Source organism: Cornus florida, unplaced genomic scaffold, assembly GCF_030987335.1.
Source record: "Cornus florida cultivar Cherokee Brave unplaced genomic scaffold, ASM3098733v1 CherokeeBrave_3.0.0_Hap2_Chr04, whole genome shotgun sequence".
In the NCBI taxonomy this organism is placed as follows: Eukaryota; Viridiplantae; Streptophyta; class Magnoliopsida; order Cornales; family Cornaceae; genus Cornus; species Cornus florida.
This window is the reverse complement of record NW_026775574.1, coordinates 103380131-103396322: the sequence shown is the minus strand read 5'-3', so window position 1 is coordinate 103396322 and position 16192 is coordinate 103380131. Positions and strand designations below refer to the sequence as shown.

At 35.1% G+C, this 16192-nt stretch overlaps 2 protein-coding genes across 11 annotated transcripts; both read left to right on the top strand.

Annotated features, from left to right (window-relative positions):
- Positions 1-1132: 1132 nt before the first annotated feature.
- LOC132304366 (casein kinase 1-like protein 3) lies at positions 1133-9886 on the top strand. Of its 10 annotated transcripts, XR_009481584.1 has the most exons (18): positions 1134-1592; positions 1711-1751; positions 2472-2541; positions 2646-2794; positions 3225-3320; positions 3442-3512; positions 4464-4525; positions 4611-4674; positions 4993-5077; positions 5293-5419; positions 6176-6258; positions 6460-6541; positions 7904-8037; positions 8262-8444; positions 8598-8710; positions 9031-9076; positions 9179-9315; positions 9472-9886. XR_009481584.1 is itself a non-coding variant. In XM_059802011.1 (15 exons), the coding sequence occupies exons 1-14, from the start codon at positions 1517-1519 to the stop codon at positions 8439-8441; spliced, it is 1311 nt and encodes a 436-aa protein (XP_059657994.1). In that variant the 5' UTR covers positions 1133-1516; the 3' UTR covers positions 8442-8444; positions 8598-8875. The 10 variants fall into 10 exon arrangements, 9 of the variants coding, with proteins under 9 accessions (XP_059657994.1, XP_059658001.1, XP_059657996.1 ...); XM_059802011.1 differs by lacking the exons at positions 9031-9076; positions 9179-9315; positions 9472-9886 and having other exon boundaries at positions 1133-1592; positions 6469-6541; positions 8598-8875; XM_059802018.1 differs by lacking the exons at positions 9031-9076; positions 9179-9315; positions 9472-9886 and having other exon boundaries at positions 6469-6526; positions 7928-8037; positions 8598-8875.
- Positions 9887-10608: 722 nt separating this feature from the next.
- Positions 10609-16168, top strand: LOC132304365 (VAN3-binding protein-like). Its single transcript, XM_059802009.1, has 9 exons — positions 10609-13438; positions 13519-13799; positions 13937-14002; positions 14213-14275; positions 14350-14722; positions 15202-15363; positions 15495-15544; positions 15813-15870; positions 15957-16168. The coding sequence occupies exons 1-9, from the start codon at positions 13162-13164 to the stop codon at positions 16160-16162; spliced, it is 1536 nt and encodes a 511-aa protein (XP_059657992.1). The 5' UTR covers positions 10609-13161; the 3' UTR covers positions 16163-16168.
- Positions 16169-16192: the final 24 nt, after the last annotated feature.

Below are 16192 nucleotides of genomic sequence, written 5' to 3'. Positions count from 1 at the left end.
TTGAATAATAAGAACCATTCTAGTGTTTGGTTGGACCAATTTAAAATTTTGAATGGAATAGATTTCAAATTGAATTCTCCAAAATATCTCTCGTAGTAACGAATAAATAAAATTAACAAAATGACATTTTTCTATAATTTTTTTATTTTTATTTTTAAAATGGTGGCAGTGGCGGTGGTGGATGGTGGTGGAGGTGGAGCGGTAATGGTGTTGGAAGGCGGCTGCAGCGGCAGGGTGGTGGAAGGCGGTGACAGTAATGTGGTGGTAGTGGTGGAAGGAGATAGTGGTGTAAGTGATGGTGATGGAAGCCAATGGAGGTGACTGCGGTAGTGGTGGAAGACAGTGGCGGTGGTAGTGGAAGGCGATGATGGTGGTGGTGGAAGGCAATGGGAGGTGGCGGTGGTGGAAGGGGTGGCGGTGACGATGGTGGTGGTTGTAGAAGGCTGTGGAAGTGGTGGTGGCGAAAGATGATGGTGGTGGTGGAAGGCAGTGATCGTGACTGTGGTGGGAGGTGGTAGCGGTGAAAGATGATAGTGGTGGTGGTGGCTGTGGTAAAAGGCAATGGTGGTGGTGGAAGGTGGTGAAAGGCAATAGCAATGGCGGTGGTAGTGGGATGCGGTGGGTGGTGATGAAAGTCCATAGCGGCTGTAGTGAAAGTGGTTGTAGTGGAAGATAGGAGTAGTTTTTGAACTTGGAATATGAGAGTTTTTGGAAAGTTTATTTTTTAAAAAAAATTGCATGAGAATGGAATGATCATTCAATAAGTTTAGTTATGAAATAGATTTTCATTTCCAATAATGAATTTTTATTATAATGGAATGACTATTCTCACATTTAATTGTATACCAAATAAAGAAAGAATTAGAATGAATATTTTATTTCATTTCATTTTTACGTACCAAACCACAACATTATTTCTTGGTAAGATGCATAAGACAACATTATTTTTTTGTAAGATGAATAAATTATATCATTAAGCTAGATGTCATTATTTCTTTCTGGGATGAATAAGTTATATCATTAAGGTTGATGTGATTTAGAAGTTGAGAAGAGTTGGTGTCAAATTTAAAAAAAAAATACATTAACACACTATTTATCTCACATTTCGTCGGCATCCAATCCTCTTCTTTCCTCGTAGGAAGATGAACTTATACCATTAAGATATAGTGTGCGTATATATATATGCCTTGGTATAAAACTGCCGGATTTAGAGCGATAAAATGAAGTTTAATAGAGTGCTGCGTTACCTTATATAGGTGTTGCGATGGCTAGATTCGTTGCCAATTGAGTGGTGGCTTAAAAGTCCACCTCAAACCTTCTTCTAACAACCTTCTTGATTCTTCTTATTTTCTCTCTATCGTATTCAAAATTTTCCATGCTCTAGTTTCATTTTATATTCAAACCAAACTCAATCTCAGAAACCCTAATTTTATCAGCAGACTCGATCCATCAATTATTCATTCCACAGAGAGACAGAGAGGGAAAGGGATCATCAAATCGGAGCATACCCATTCATATGGAAAGGATAGTGGGAGGGAAGTATAAGCTAGGTCGCAAGATCGGAAGCGGATCGTTTGGTGAAATCTATCTGGGTCTGTTTCGATTCTTATTTATATGTTGTATTTGATCTTATTTCTTCACGTCTTCTTTGTGCCTTGCTAATTTTGTGATCTCTTTTTTTTTTTTTTTGTTCCTTTTTATCTCTTTCAGCTACTCACGTCGATAGTTTTGAGATAGTTGCTGTCAAAATTGTAAGATCTTGAACCCAATTGCTTTTTGTTATTTCATATTCATTATATTGATTTATACACATATACGCGTATATATATATATATACACACACACACACAGAGTGAGCTTTTACTACTTAATTGAACGTTATTGTTCAATGGCAAATCCTCTTTGGGCAAATTATCTGTCAGATTTTGTTTTACGTTTTTTTCTTTTTCTTTTTCTTTTTTTGGGGGTGAAGGTGGGGGGTGGTGGTGGTGATGATGGTGGTGGTTTGGGTGTTAGTTATCTGTTCTAATTCCCTGGAATTCATTAGTTGATGGGTTTTTCAAAATTTTGGTTAATTTGATAGAATCTGATCACTATCTGATCACTTGGTTGGTCCAAGACTTTTTCTTTCTCAAATTTTGTTATGCAGAAGGTTTTCTTAATTTTGATTATTTAGACGAAAGCCTATGCTTGATTAGTGTAACAAAATTAAGAACTAGAGAAGTGGGTTAAATGTTCTGTTGTGTGGCATGGAGTTATGTTTAAGTTTATCTGTTTAATACATACATTTCAAATGTTGGTAAAAAATATTTACTTGGACGATCAAATTTAGCTTAGAAGTGAGTATAAAGTTTTTTGTTTTCCCCCCATAAAAGTGGTTGTTGAGTTTATCTGTCACATTAGAGATAGCAGCTGTTGTTTTAATTAATGACTTATATGATAATTGATGGCTTTCTTGTTTATGTTTGTAGGAGAATAGCAAGACAAAACACCCTCAGTTGCTTTACGAGGCCAAGCTATATAATATTCTTCAGGGAGGAAGTAAGTATAATATTGATGTCGAGAGTACTTGGTTGGACTTATATACACATTGTCCAGATCATTTTTGTCAATTTCATTAATTCTTTCATTTTGACATCATTTAGGTGGTATTGCAAACACAAAATGGTGTGGTGTAGATGGAGAAGACAATATCCTTGTCCTTGACCTGCTAGGACCGAGTCTTGAAGACCTGTTTGTTTACTGTGGGAGGAGGTTCTCACTGAAAACAGTGTTAATGTTGGCTGATCAGATGGTAACCATATTCTATTTCTTGGTTTGATATATTTGCTAATGTAGACACCCCACACTGATTATCGTTTGCTCTAGAGTTCTAACAAGTTAATTAGAAAGGACTGTTGGCATTCAAAATCATTTTTTTCAGGTGTCAATTTAAGTTGTGTGTGTATATTGAGTTATCAGCTGTTTGTATCATCATTATCTTTTATGTTGCAAATTAGGATTTAGAATAAATTGTATATACCTAAATTTTTGTGGTTTTTCAGTTAGCTTTATATATACCATAAGCAACCTACTTGTGGGAAAAAAATTGTTTAATATAGTGTCCTGGATTCTGGAATGCATTGTAGGTTTGGCTACCGTATTTGTTTTGTGTTTATGATTAGTAGACTTTATTAAATCCAAATTAGTAATGAAGAACTTTTGTTTCATTTAATAAATTTCAGATTCCGAGAATAGAATATATGCATTCTAAAGGGTTTTTGCATAGAGACATCAAACCAGATAATTTCCTCATGGGTCTTGGCCGGAAAGCAAATCAGGTAATGATTATTGTTGTTTGTTCTTCTTTAACACATAGCATGCTTGAATATATCTGTTTCTTCAGATTTCTTTGTTCTATATCTGGTCGGTCTCAATTTCTCACCTTCTTATGCTCTTCAGGTTTACATTATTGATTTTGGGCTAGCAAAAAGATATCGTGATTCTACTACGAACCGTCATATCCCGTACAGGTATGTATTCAATAACCATTTGTTTTTGGGTTTACTACCATTTCTGTGCTGGACACTGCCCATTGTTTAGTTGTTTGGTTGTACATGTTCCATATCAATATATTTTTATGGTGATAGCGGATAACTATTATTAACTATTGTGGAGTACTTTTCTGTTGATAATTCGGAAATCCAACAAACTGTATAACTATGCTGAAAACTTGTTTTCCTGAGATTATTCTTTTTCTGGATGATTATTCTTTGCTGAAGTAATGAAATATGAACCCTTTCTGTGTGTGTGTGTCCTTATGTGTGTTATCATTACACACACACACACACATATATATATATATGTATGTATGTATGTATGTATGTATTTGTGGGTTGGGGGGGGGGGGGGGGGTGAATTTTCTGATAGGTTGACCAATAGAATATAAATTTTGGCATCTGCATGATACTAGAAAAACAAACATCTTCTTTTGGTTAGAGGTTCAATTCTCTGTAACTGTTCTGTAGCTGATTCTTTTTCTCAGTTAAAATAAGAAAGAAAGAAAGAAAGGAAAAAGAAGTTAAAACGGATCTTTGTGTGGGTGCGAAATGTGACAGCTGCTTTTATATAGTTTATCTGTAACTGAAAATTCAAAACTATAGATCTTTATATGTATGTTTTGTACACAACTTTTAGCGTTAACATCTTTTCCTTACTCTTCAATTTTTCTTAATACGTGACAAATTAATCTTTTTTCTTAATACGTGACTATCTCAGAAATGTCTGCATTATCATCCTCATCAATATCATCAAGTAGGACGCTGTTAAGCTCGTTATCCCGACTGTTTAGAAATGATGCTATCTTGTGTGTTTTTCCCTGATTTGTATATTCTGGTATCATGGCCTTCTGTTTTTCCTTGCTTGAACTTGCATTCCTAGGCCATACTATTCTAAATATTCTTGCCTACCCTTCACTCATACAGAGAGAATAAAAACTTAACAGGGACTGCACGATATGCAAGTTGCAATACTCATTTAGGAATTGGTAAGTAGCGAATGGTCAATTGGCTTGTTTGATATACGGTGTTGAGCATTTTTATTCATATCTGATTTTGTTTCCTTGTCTTCAGAACAAAGCCGTCGCGATGATTTGGAATCCCTTGGCTACGTTCTTTTGTACTTTTTGAGAGGAAGGTATGCCCATTTCCCAGGATTACCATTTCTTATTCCTGCATGAACTTTAGGCCCTGTTCCCCTTATTGGGTATTTTTACATTGCTGAAATGGTCTCTTATTACTGCATGAACTTCTTAGGCTCTGTTCCCATTATTGGGTATTTTTACATTTCTGTAATGATATATCGGAGTTCTACTGAAATAGATTTTTGAGCCTGGGATATGCATTTTTTTTTTTTTTCTTTTTTCTTTTTCCAAAAATTACTGTATTGTACTTTTATAACATTGATGGGGGTGTTTTGACGATTTTATGTTGATTAATCGTTTTCTTCCTTTAGCCTTCCATGGCAGGGTCTAAAAGCTGCAACAAAAAAGCAAAAATATGACAAAATATGTGAGAAGAAGTTATCTACTCCCATTGAGGTATTTTAAAATGATGTGATTGATTTATTTTATACAACACAAAAAGGCTTGAACATTATTTTGGTGATGATAATGGAGCCTACCTAAAAGAGTTTTGGAAAGAATCAGTTCTAAAATCTTTATGGGGACCTGTTGTTGTTTACCGAAATTTTTATTTACTGGTAAACTTGTACCTTCGGCATGAAAAAGTTAACTGACATGATTGTTTTCAAAAGGTTTTATGCAAGTCTCATCCGGTGGAGTTTGCATCCTACTTCCATTATTGCCACTCTTTAACATTTGATCAGCGGCCTGATTATGGATTCTTGAGGCGCCTATTTCGTGACTTGTTTACTCGTGAAGGTATCAGTAAACTCCAAATTCGTTAGATAGTTAATGCACTGTACACTCCATTGGTTATGAGACTGTGACCTTTGTAATCTGACGGCTAGACATTACATTCTAATCATTTTATATTTTATTGCATTTTTTCTCATCTAATAGTTAATCTGCATTATAAACAATTTCATAATTGTTTCTGTTAGATGCCAAAACTTTATGTAGTCATTATGAGCAAAGTTGTGGGTCATTATCATTTTGTATAGATGACAGCCGTGATGGTCCAGTTTAAATTAGTGAGGGTCTGTTCAGAGATATCAAGTAGTGTGTTTGTGTAGCACACTAGCACCTGTCTCAACTTGTTTTCATTGAAGTAGAGAAATGAAATGGTGATCTTACAACCTCAGTGCTAGGTCTCTGATCCGTGCCAGGAAGCTTATTAGTAAATAATTTACGCAGAATCCAAACCCTTAATTCTTAACATTCTGTATTTTGTGTATTCAGTCTTTCAATGTTTTGAACCTTTGAAAATGTACTTGTCAGATTCTTTTATTTTCTTATTTGCTGGATTTGTCATGTTTTGGTCATTCTGGAGAAGATCACTGTTGTGCTTTGTAGTTTCTATCTAAATGTGACATGGATGCCAGTCTTGGAATGTCTTTTCTTCCTAGATGATGTATTAAGTTGGTGGGGTTCATTTAGATAAGCACTGAGCGGACATAAATTAATTAAAATGTCACTTATCGCTGTATGACTCACTTGTTATGTTATGTCTGACAGGTTTCCAATTTGATTACATATTTGATTGGACTATCCTAAAGTACCAGCAAGCGCAAAGGACAAAGACACAGCCCCAATCCTCTGTTAGTATTTCCAGGACTTGGTCTTGTATGAATTAACTTGATCATGGCTTAGCCTTTCTTCCTTGTTATCATGTGCCTTATAGCTTATATCTTTTATATTTAATTCCAAATAAATGTCAATCTAACATAGTTCTTCGCTATTTTGTAATTTTGGTTTCTTAATAACTTATGGTGTTGTCCTTTCTCATGAGACTATCTCAGAATTTGCAGCCACTTTCTGGAGTGAACAGCAAGAAAGCAGTGCCAATGGATTTGGGTAAGCATCAAGGTAAGCTTTTGGCAGGTGAAAACTGTGTTCCTGTAGTGATTTTATTTTCAAATTCTATGAATAAATTACATGTTGTGTTAGGATGTTGAGTCATGTGTTGGCAAATTGCTATACAAGACTCTGTTGTAGTTGAACTTGAACATAATATCTATATGTGCACAATTGAAGAAGATGAAGATGTAGCAAAATTGACAATTATATAAAGAAATCCATCGAGTTCATCCAAATGTTTAGGAAAAGGTTAATAAAAGATCTTAGCAGACATTGGAATCTACGTTGGTTAATTTATTAGACAGTTGGACTGCCTGTGTGTAGGTATTTGAGCATTAAATTCAATTTAAGTCAAGAATTTGAGAAGTAGGAATTTTGAGCAATAGAACCAGGCAGAAATAAAGGCAGATTGCAATAATCGAAGCTTGATCCATCAAACTTATTGGTTTGCGGGATTCTAGAGTACTTCAATCAATCAAATTTGTTACTCGATTGGTCGATCATCAATAGACAACATTTAATTATTACGATTTTATTAAAAAAAACAAAAAAAACAAACTAAGAGAAGTTTCTTATTTTCTTTGGTTTTCCTATAATAATGACTAAGATACATGGTTATAGTCAGTCTAGAGTATGATCTTTAGGGAAAATTATAAAGAGAGAAAGCTTAGAGGTTTAATTTCAATCTAGGGTTGCCACTTAAATCACCATTCTCACGAGATTTAGTGAATCAAAGTGAGGATTTGAATTGAGGATTTTCAACAATAAAAAACCCGGGTATTGTTGAAGAACAAGGAAAGGATGAACAATCAAGGAAAGCAAGTGTTGTTGGAGAAAAAGTGTGTTGATTGACAGTAGCTGCGTTCAAGGTAGTTTGGATCATATGTAACTAGGTAATACTAGGGCTAGATTCTGATACTTTAAGTGTTAAACCTCTCAAATAGTGGATTGTTTGTGCCTGGACTGAAGGTCCCATGGTTTTCTCTTTTTAGGGTTTTTGACATAAAATTTGGTGTCTTCTTTTACGTGATTTGGTTTGGAACTTTGATTGATTATTCAGACACTTGGGTTAAACGGAAAAAAATATCATTATTGATATTTCAATAAAAATATCATTATTGAGATTTCAAAAAATAATAAATAGTTGGAATTAGACCTATTTAAAGAAAAACTAATTCTCTACATCTTATGACAGGACCCAGTTCTTAATTAGTAGGTGGCTAGTCCTTGAAAGCCTCAACTTAGAACCTAATGGCAGAACTTAGACTGATATTCTGGTGAAAGCTGTTAGGAACCTTGCTATTATAAGATGAAAGCTCCATAAATTCATCTTACGTTTAAGATACTTGATGAAGTGGAATTTAAGTTCATATCTTGAATTTTCAGGAGGCAATGATGCTTCTTTTTCAGCTGCAGCTACAGACCGCAGAGAAAGTGGTTTCATGCATGCTGGTGGTCATATGCATTCTAGATCGGGAGTAGCATATAATTCAAATGCTGATAATCCCATCCAGAAACATGTAAGTTATTCTAATAGTTAGTTTGCTTTTATTCCACCTCTCTATATCTTTTGTACTTGGTTTATGATTTTCCTGGAAAATGCATCCACCTGTAGCTTTTCATGCTAATAATGCAATGCACTCCATCACAAATGGGATCATCTCTTTCTGCTTCTTTTTATCAGTTGTATTATGCTGTGACTTGGACTCTTTGAATGACAACTGTACTAATTTGATTGTTACAGAGTATAAGCAATGCGGCAATGCCATCTACTTCGTTTTCGTTGGCCAGCACCTTGGAAAGAAATCTTCCGAAGCCAGAGGAGCCAACTGAAGCTGCGAACATTGGTCATGGACTAGGGAGAAAAGTTGGTCCCTCAAGCAGTTGGATGCAAACGTTGCACCGCATTTCTTCTCCCAAGTAATTGGTAATGATGACTTTATCTGACTCGTTTCTTTTTTTTGTGATGTATTATGCCATATCGCATAATCTATGGATGCTTATATTCTATAAAACTGTATACGGGTCTGTATATATTATTGATCAACTAGTGAGCCTTCTTTTATCTTTCTTTCTCAAGGACATGGATCTGACGGAGAAGATACATAGAATGTTCTGCAGATTTGCCTCTGTTGTGAAGTTAGCATTCCTTGAGTCAGTCAGTGCCAAATCACGTAATGTATTTCTCTTAAGGTGACTACAGAGTACAAACACATTCGATGATGTTATAATTTCGCTTGTCAATTGCCTTTTGATGTTAATGAGTATATAGATGGCAAAATTGACTAAAGCCAGTTGCCTGTTTTACCAGTTGCCTGTTTTACCATTCCAAGAAGGATGTATGAAGTGTTTCTACCATTCTTGTGTTTATAGATCATAAAGCTGCATTGTGTTATTTGGTATTTTTCACTATGTATTTCTTTTAATTCAGGATCGACATAGTTTCAATTTTTTATCTTTTAATTTCTTTGGATCGAAGCCCTGGATTTTCACCTGGGTCAGTTTTAACCTAGGTACTCGAGCCCTTCAGAGTGTGAACATGGTAATCTAGTGTTTCAGGTACTTCAGATACATATTTTCTTTTCCGTGTTTTGAAGCTATGATTATGATATGGCTTGTTGCATCTAGCCTTATATGGATATACCAATTTTCATGTCTCAGATTATGATATATGATGGGTGTAATTGATGAAGGGGATCTAACGGGAAGGTTTTGAAGTCAATTCAACTGCTTTTTGTAAGAAATCCAAATCTTCTTGGTGTTATTCATGTGGAGCTTTATATTTTGGGGATTCCAAGGTAATTAATATTATAGGATTAACTGAGCTTTGCTGAGTTGTTTAATCTTTTGAGAGTGTTATCGTTTTGTTGGAAACATGAAGCAAGTTTTATAACCGATTTTCTTCAATTATGAGTTGAATCTCACAGGGATTTATTTTTCTACTTAACTGGCAGTGGATAAGAGAAGTCATCAGGAACGCATGCTTCACCGGGAGATGGTATGCAAAGCCTAAAACAGCTGTTCCTCCGAGTATAGGAGGAAGCTGATTCACTAGACAAATTAATCAGGTGGTACTATTGCCTTCCTTTCCATTCTGTTCAATAATCGAATAATCCACAACCTTTGATGTTTCATTGCACCCCTTTCCCAGTTCTTGGAAAAAATGAGTTGCAAGGTTGCAATGGCCAACACCTCTCTCTCCGTTCTTACACCTTTTTTATTTTTAATTTAATTTTTTAATTATTATAAGTAGAACACCTCCCCACACCCAGAAGGGAAAGTGTGTGTGTGTGTGTGTGTGTGTGTGTGTGGGATCTTGAATCGAAGGTGAAGGTATGCCAATTGAGATGGAAGCTTGGTTTCTCCTCTTACTCTCTTATATGACCTTCATCCTCTCTCTCAATTTCATTATTTTTAGAATTTCAAATAGTTCAAGGGTGCTATCACATAATTGTGATTGAGAATGAGTTCGTTGTACTCATTTTAGGTCTCTACCCCTCTCAATTTCGTTATTTTTAAAAGTTCAAATAGTTCAGAATGTGTGTGTGTGTGTGTGTGTGTGTGTGTGTGTGTGTGTGTGTAATTTTAGTTCTTGCCATTATGCTCTCTCACGACACACGCACATATATATATATAGATATATGATGAGTGATATACAAATAGCACCATCACCAAAGTTATGGGTCCTTCAAAATTTAGTGTTTAATAGTAGTTCTTTGTATTTCTAAAGAAGTGCGTACATTACCCCGTGAATAAGATGTACATGAATCATATCATCTTCTTCAATTATATATGGTGTACAAAATGTTGATTGAAATGAAGAAATATGAAGAATCCAAAAACCATGGTGCTGCAAATAACGTGAGTGTTGAGATCAGTGTGCATTAGCTGGTGGAGGTATTGGATGAAGAGAGAATTCTATCAATTTAATAAACAAACGAGGAAAAAAAAATTCTATACAAAACAAAATAAAAACGCAAAAATGACAATTTTTACCATTAGGATGACTAAATGGTAGTGTGTGAAATGTCCATTATATTACTAACAGCCATGTGGCTCAAGGCTCTTACTTTTCGAAGGGAAGTTGGAGGCTCGAATTATAGTGGAGGTGTGAGAGTCTTAACTACAAAAAAAAAAAAAAAAAAAAAAAAAAAATTGTCCATTATATCTTAATATTTTAATATTATAATTATTGAAATGTAGAATGACAATTTTGCCCCGTCATATTAGCTCTCCTCTCCTCTCTTGACGCCTCCTAACGCGGCCTGTCTTTCCATTGCCATATTGTTCTTCTTTAGTGGAAGATTGGGTGTTGAGTTTTAATTGCAAAATAATTGATTTGTGTGATTTATTTACCCAAAAAAAAGATAAATAAACATAATTGAAGGGCTATATCTGTCCATTTTGATGTAATTAGGGCATTGAGCCCCTCCCACATTTGGTGTTTTTTTCTTTGGCCAAATTTCACTAAACCCATATGGCGTCAAATATACTATCGAAAGTTAAAAGATATTCCATTATTATTATTATTTTTTTATAGGGCAGCAAATATACATAATTTATCAGAGGTTGCAAATACCATGTTATGTATGAACTTATTTAGACGAAAATTCTCTTGAACATGCAACACTCCTAATTTCTTATATGTAAAATCAACAAAGGGTAAAATGGACAAGCAAAAGGATATATTTATCAAAACAATAACTTGGGGGAATTGAAGTTTTGGAAAATTATAGGTACACTTGTGAAAAAAATTTTAAAAAAAGAAGAAAAGTGGAGAGTATTTTGTAATTTTTTGATAATATAAAAAAAACAAAAAAAAAACACTCCACTTGTCCTCTTAATTTGATGTTTGAAAAGACTAATTGTGAGCCTATTTAACAATTTCATGGATAGATTAATCCGTGGGACTAAACTGGGGAGCATAAATCAAGTTTTCTAGGCAAGATTTACTATCCCTCTGTCCAAATACTTGATAATTGCAAGCCCTTCATTTTTCTTTATTTATTTATGTGTTTATTTTTTTATTTATTTACAAGATGTTAGATATGCAAATAACATACCCTTTTGCATATCATAGGACCTCATAATGGATCAACCTTCTAGAGTATATTTAAAGCATGGCATTAAAAAAGAGTTCTGGATTTGTATATGTAGTGTGTATATTGTAGTTAACCACTCGTTATAGTATGATTAAATGTGGGAAGTGGGATGTGGGACATTGAAAAATTAGTGCTCCATTTCTATTTCTGAGACATGATTAGACTTAGAACAATGATGAAAGAGTGAACAAAAAGAGACACCTTTTGATTGGTGAATGTTGTAAAAGATACTCAAAATGAAGGAATGGTCTATATTTTCATTCTATGCCAGTTTGGGAAGGTAGAAGGCGAGGGTTGTATGAACTTATGAAGCTAATCTTTGGGATTTGGTAGTGAAGCATCACTAAAATAAAGTAGCAAAATTTTAATTTGCAAGGATAATGATATTATGTTCGAAAATTGGAGAACTCTAAATAAAATTAATTGAGTTTGTCCTCTTGTACTTTCTGTTATTACTATCACCTAAAATTTAAAATGTTAGTACTTAAAATTCACTTTTCAATGCTTAGGAAACAAAAAACGATTACATTTAATATAGTTTTTTTTTTTTTTTTATTATTATTATTTTTTTATGATTACATATGTGGCGATATTGTGTACGGGTGTGTGAGCGTGTGTAAGTAACACTAGTAAGCTATCACATTAGACGAGTCACAGGTGCACAATCTCCTATTGCCTGGGTGTGGAGGGGACAAGTGCTATATGTAGATTTTAACACCCTTCTATGACACAATGCGTTTTAAAGTCATGATGGCCGTGAATCTATCAGAACTCCAAAAGTTAACCATATTGTGCATGAATAGGGTTAGGATTGTTACAAATGGTATTTGATCCAGCCGAAAGTGTAGCTAACAAGGACATTGGCTGCCAAAGGGGAGTGATTGTGGCCACCTTAAAGCTGCTAGAACTCTAGAGTTAAGCTAACCTGGCGTAGTATCAGCATAGGTTGGGAGTCAAAAAAGGATAATATTGTGTTTGGATAATGTAAAGATTGTTACAACATATGACATCACCTATCTCTCTCTCTCTCTCTCTCTCTTGAAAAAAAATGAAAATTATTTTCTTTTCAAGTCATACAAATTAATGAAACAAGAATACCAAACGTTACCAATGAATAAACAAATTATACAACAAAGCTTGTTGTAGCATAGTGAAAAGTGCTAGTAATCCTAAGTTATTCATGTTAATCCATATATTGGCACTCAAAAACTGATAAACTGCTGGTATTTGACCCCTTCTGTGCTTATACTTATCACATTGCTTATGCAAAAACTTCACATAACTACTAATAAAACAATTTTATATTATTTATACAACACCAATCACAAGTGTTAGCACTAACAATAAACATTTAAGCGCAGGATCAAGGCACAAGATTTTACAATACACACACATGCATATAAATATATATATTCAAGTTCAAGCAAATGCTAATATTAAAGGGCCCACTTTCTTACTTTATGCAGTAATAATGGTGACAAAGAACGGGATCAAACCTAGTAATGATGAAACCCGCCGTTCAAAAATGCTTTTTAGCTCTTTATGTACAAAGCCACAAAAGATGACACGCGCACGAGTGGAGAAACAAATGAAACATTTTCTTCAGAACTGGGACCCCTCTCTCATATCATATCATATCATATAATATGGCAGAGAATATATATGTACCTCCACTTGTTTTCTTGCATTTTAGTCACTCATTCAAGAGACTTGCACAACAGTTCACTAACAAACCACCATTTTAAATATCAGTCTCTTCTTACTCTTGTTCTTGGTTCCTCATTTCCAACTCAAAAGAGTGAAGCAACAAACCAAAGAAGTAAGCATTATAAGCTGCTAATCTTTCATTTCTATACCAAAAAATATTAACTGATGTTTGCTTTTGTGTGATTGGTACAGTGTCTTCAAGCTTGGGTGGCGCCAAATGCGCATCAAATAAGCTCAAAAACATAGAGGAAGACCGCCCGGCTTGTTGGCTTCCGGTGGCGTGCCACCCACCGGAAACTCCTACCGAGTCGATGGAGTTTCTTGCTAGGACATGGAGTCTCTCAGCTACGGAACTCTCCAAAGCTCTTTCCCACGCAAATATAGCATCGGACCATCTTGACAAGCCACCTTTGTTGTTGTGTTCGGTTGGCGGTGAAGCACAACTTTCAAGCTCTATCGTTTCAAGGGAATCTGTAAGATCCCTCAGCTGACCTTAATTAAAGCAGTTATAAAGAAGGCTTCTTTTTTCATTAGTCTACACCAGTGTCAAAAGTGTTATCTTTTTAACTGCCTAATATTGTGACTTTTATGAAACTTTCATGTCTTGTAGCAACTTCAACCACCACCAACCGCCGATAGCCCTCCAATTTCTCCAAGAGGAAGTTATGATACAAAGGTTTTTCTATGCATTCTCCGTGTGTGTGTGTGTGTGTGTGTGTGTGTGTGTTGCGTACTTAGTTAACACAAATCTTGTTTATCATCACCAAGTAGCTATTGTGCAAATTAGAATTGAACATGAGCAAATAAATCTACCTAGGATTAGATGTTCAACTAATTGCAAAAGCTTTATCCCTAATATAATCTAATAACAAATTAATCTCTGCAGGAACTATTTATACTTCATCAAGTACTCAATCATGTATCTAGTCAACAGTCACTCAAAAATGGGGTATTTGCTCATTCAACCTGATGATCATCGCCATTTTCATCTTTATCATTCTGATCATTGTCATTGTTATAAAGCTCTACAGGAGCATCATGAAGGGAAAGACAATGGGTAGATTGTTGAAATGCCAAAAAGAGAGGAAGCAGGAGGTTAGAACTCACAATGCTCAATTGCACGCAGCGGTGTCTGTGGTGGGGGTTGCTGCTGCTGTGGCAGCTCTTGCTGCCTCATCGGCGACATCTCCTGAAAAGTCGATGACTGCCCATAACAAGGAACACTCCAAAACATCTGCTGCAATTGCATCTGCAGCTGCTCTAGTAGCATCACACTGCATAGAGATTGCAGAGGATATGGGAGCTGAACATGAACAAATCCTATCTGTTGTCAGTTCTGCAATAAACGCAAGGACTAATGGTGATATCATGACCCTAACTGCTGGAGCAGCCACTGGTATCACTCCAACCGCCCCACATACCCATTCTTCTAAAACTCATAGTTAGCATCAACAAAATTGATAGAAAAAATTCAATGATTTCACTGCTGATTTTTATTTTTATTTATTTTTTATTTTTTTAATAAATAAAACACATTCACTTTGTAGATGATATAGACTACAACTTTGGTCAAGAACCAAAATTAATCAAGCATAAGTAACTTAGAATTCAACTAATTTAAACAATAGCTATTCCAAGGTAGTGAATTGATATAATTCAGTAGGATCAAGTCTAACACCATTTCAAGTGAAGGTTCTTAGAAATCTAGTTTCCTGCAGCTAATAAAATATATAACATCATTATCTACTATATTTTAGTGACCTTAAGAAAAGAAAAAAAAAAACAGTGAAAATCCACTTCAGGTTAAAACAATGTTAACACTAAAACCATTACACAACAAACTTTCCTAATCAAATTTGATAATCACCAATGCAGCCTTGAGAGGGGCTGCCACACTAACGGCAAGACTGCAGAAAGATTACGGAGCCACAACCATTGCTCTGGCCGAACAGGCAGAAGAAGGTAAAGAATTGAAGGTCACAAAAGCATTGAACTTCATTCTGAAAGGGGGAGAACTTCTCAAGCGTACAAGAAAAGGTAACTTTTTTTAGCATGACACTACTAGAGTAAAATAAGCACTATGCAGTACTGAAACTGTATTGACAAACCTTGGATTGGAAGTTAAAATTATTGTGTGGCGCTCACTATCATATAAATGTTGATGGCAGGAGCACTCCATTGGAAGCAAGTCTCTTTCAAGATAAATTCAAATTGGCAGGTAAAAGTAGGAGAATACTGTACAAATTCATTGGGGGATATTATCAAATAAAATGGAGTAGATTTCTATAAAATAATTGTGAAAAAAAACTTCAAATACCTATAGATCCGTAACTGTACGAATTAAAAATCAACATCCATTTCATAGTTCTGTTGCATAATAACAAAAGGAAGAATTTGAGCATGCAAGCGTGTGTTCATGTGCTCGGTGTCTTGTTCTTTTCTTCTACATGGTCATGAATACCTACTGATTGAGATAAAAGAAACAGGTGATAGCTAAAATGAAAAGCAAGCACATGGCAGGAACATTCACAAAGAAAAAGAAATGTAAGCAAAATCCATATACCATCATGTCATGTTTTACCTTGTTCCCCTGCCGATATCATCTGAACAGACCCATATTGTGCCTGCAGGTATAGTCTCTGGAGTCTACTGTGACATGCCGTCATGGACTGGACGAGAGTGGGAGGGGAGCAATGAGCAGAGGGCTTACTTCGGGATAAAAACTGCAGAGAGAATTATTGAATTCGAATGCAGAAGTAAAGACGACAAAGAGATGTGGATAGTGGGGATTCAACATATGTTAAATTGCCGAGCCAACATGCATGATTTCAATTAAAAAAGGGTTATATTGAATTGGTAGAGAACT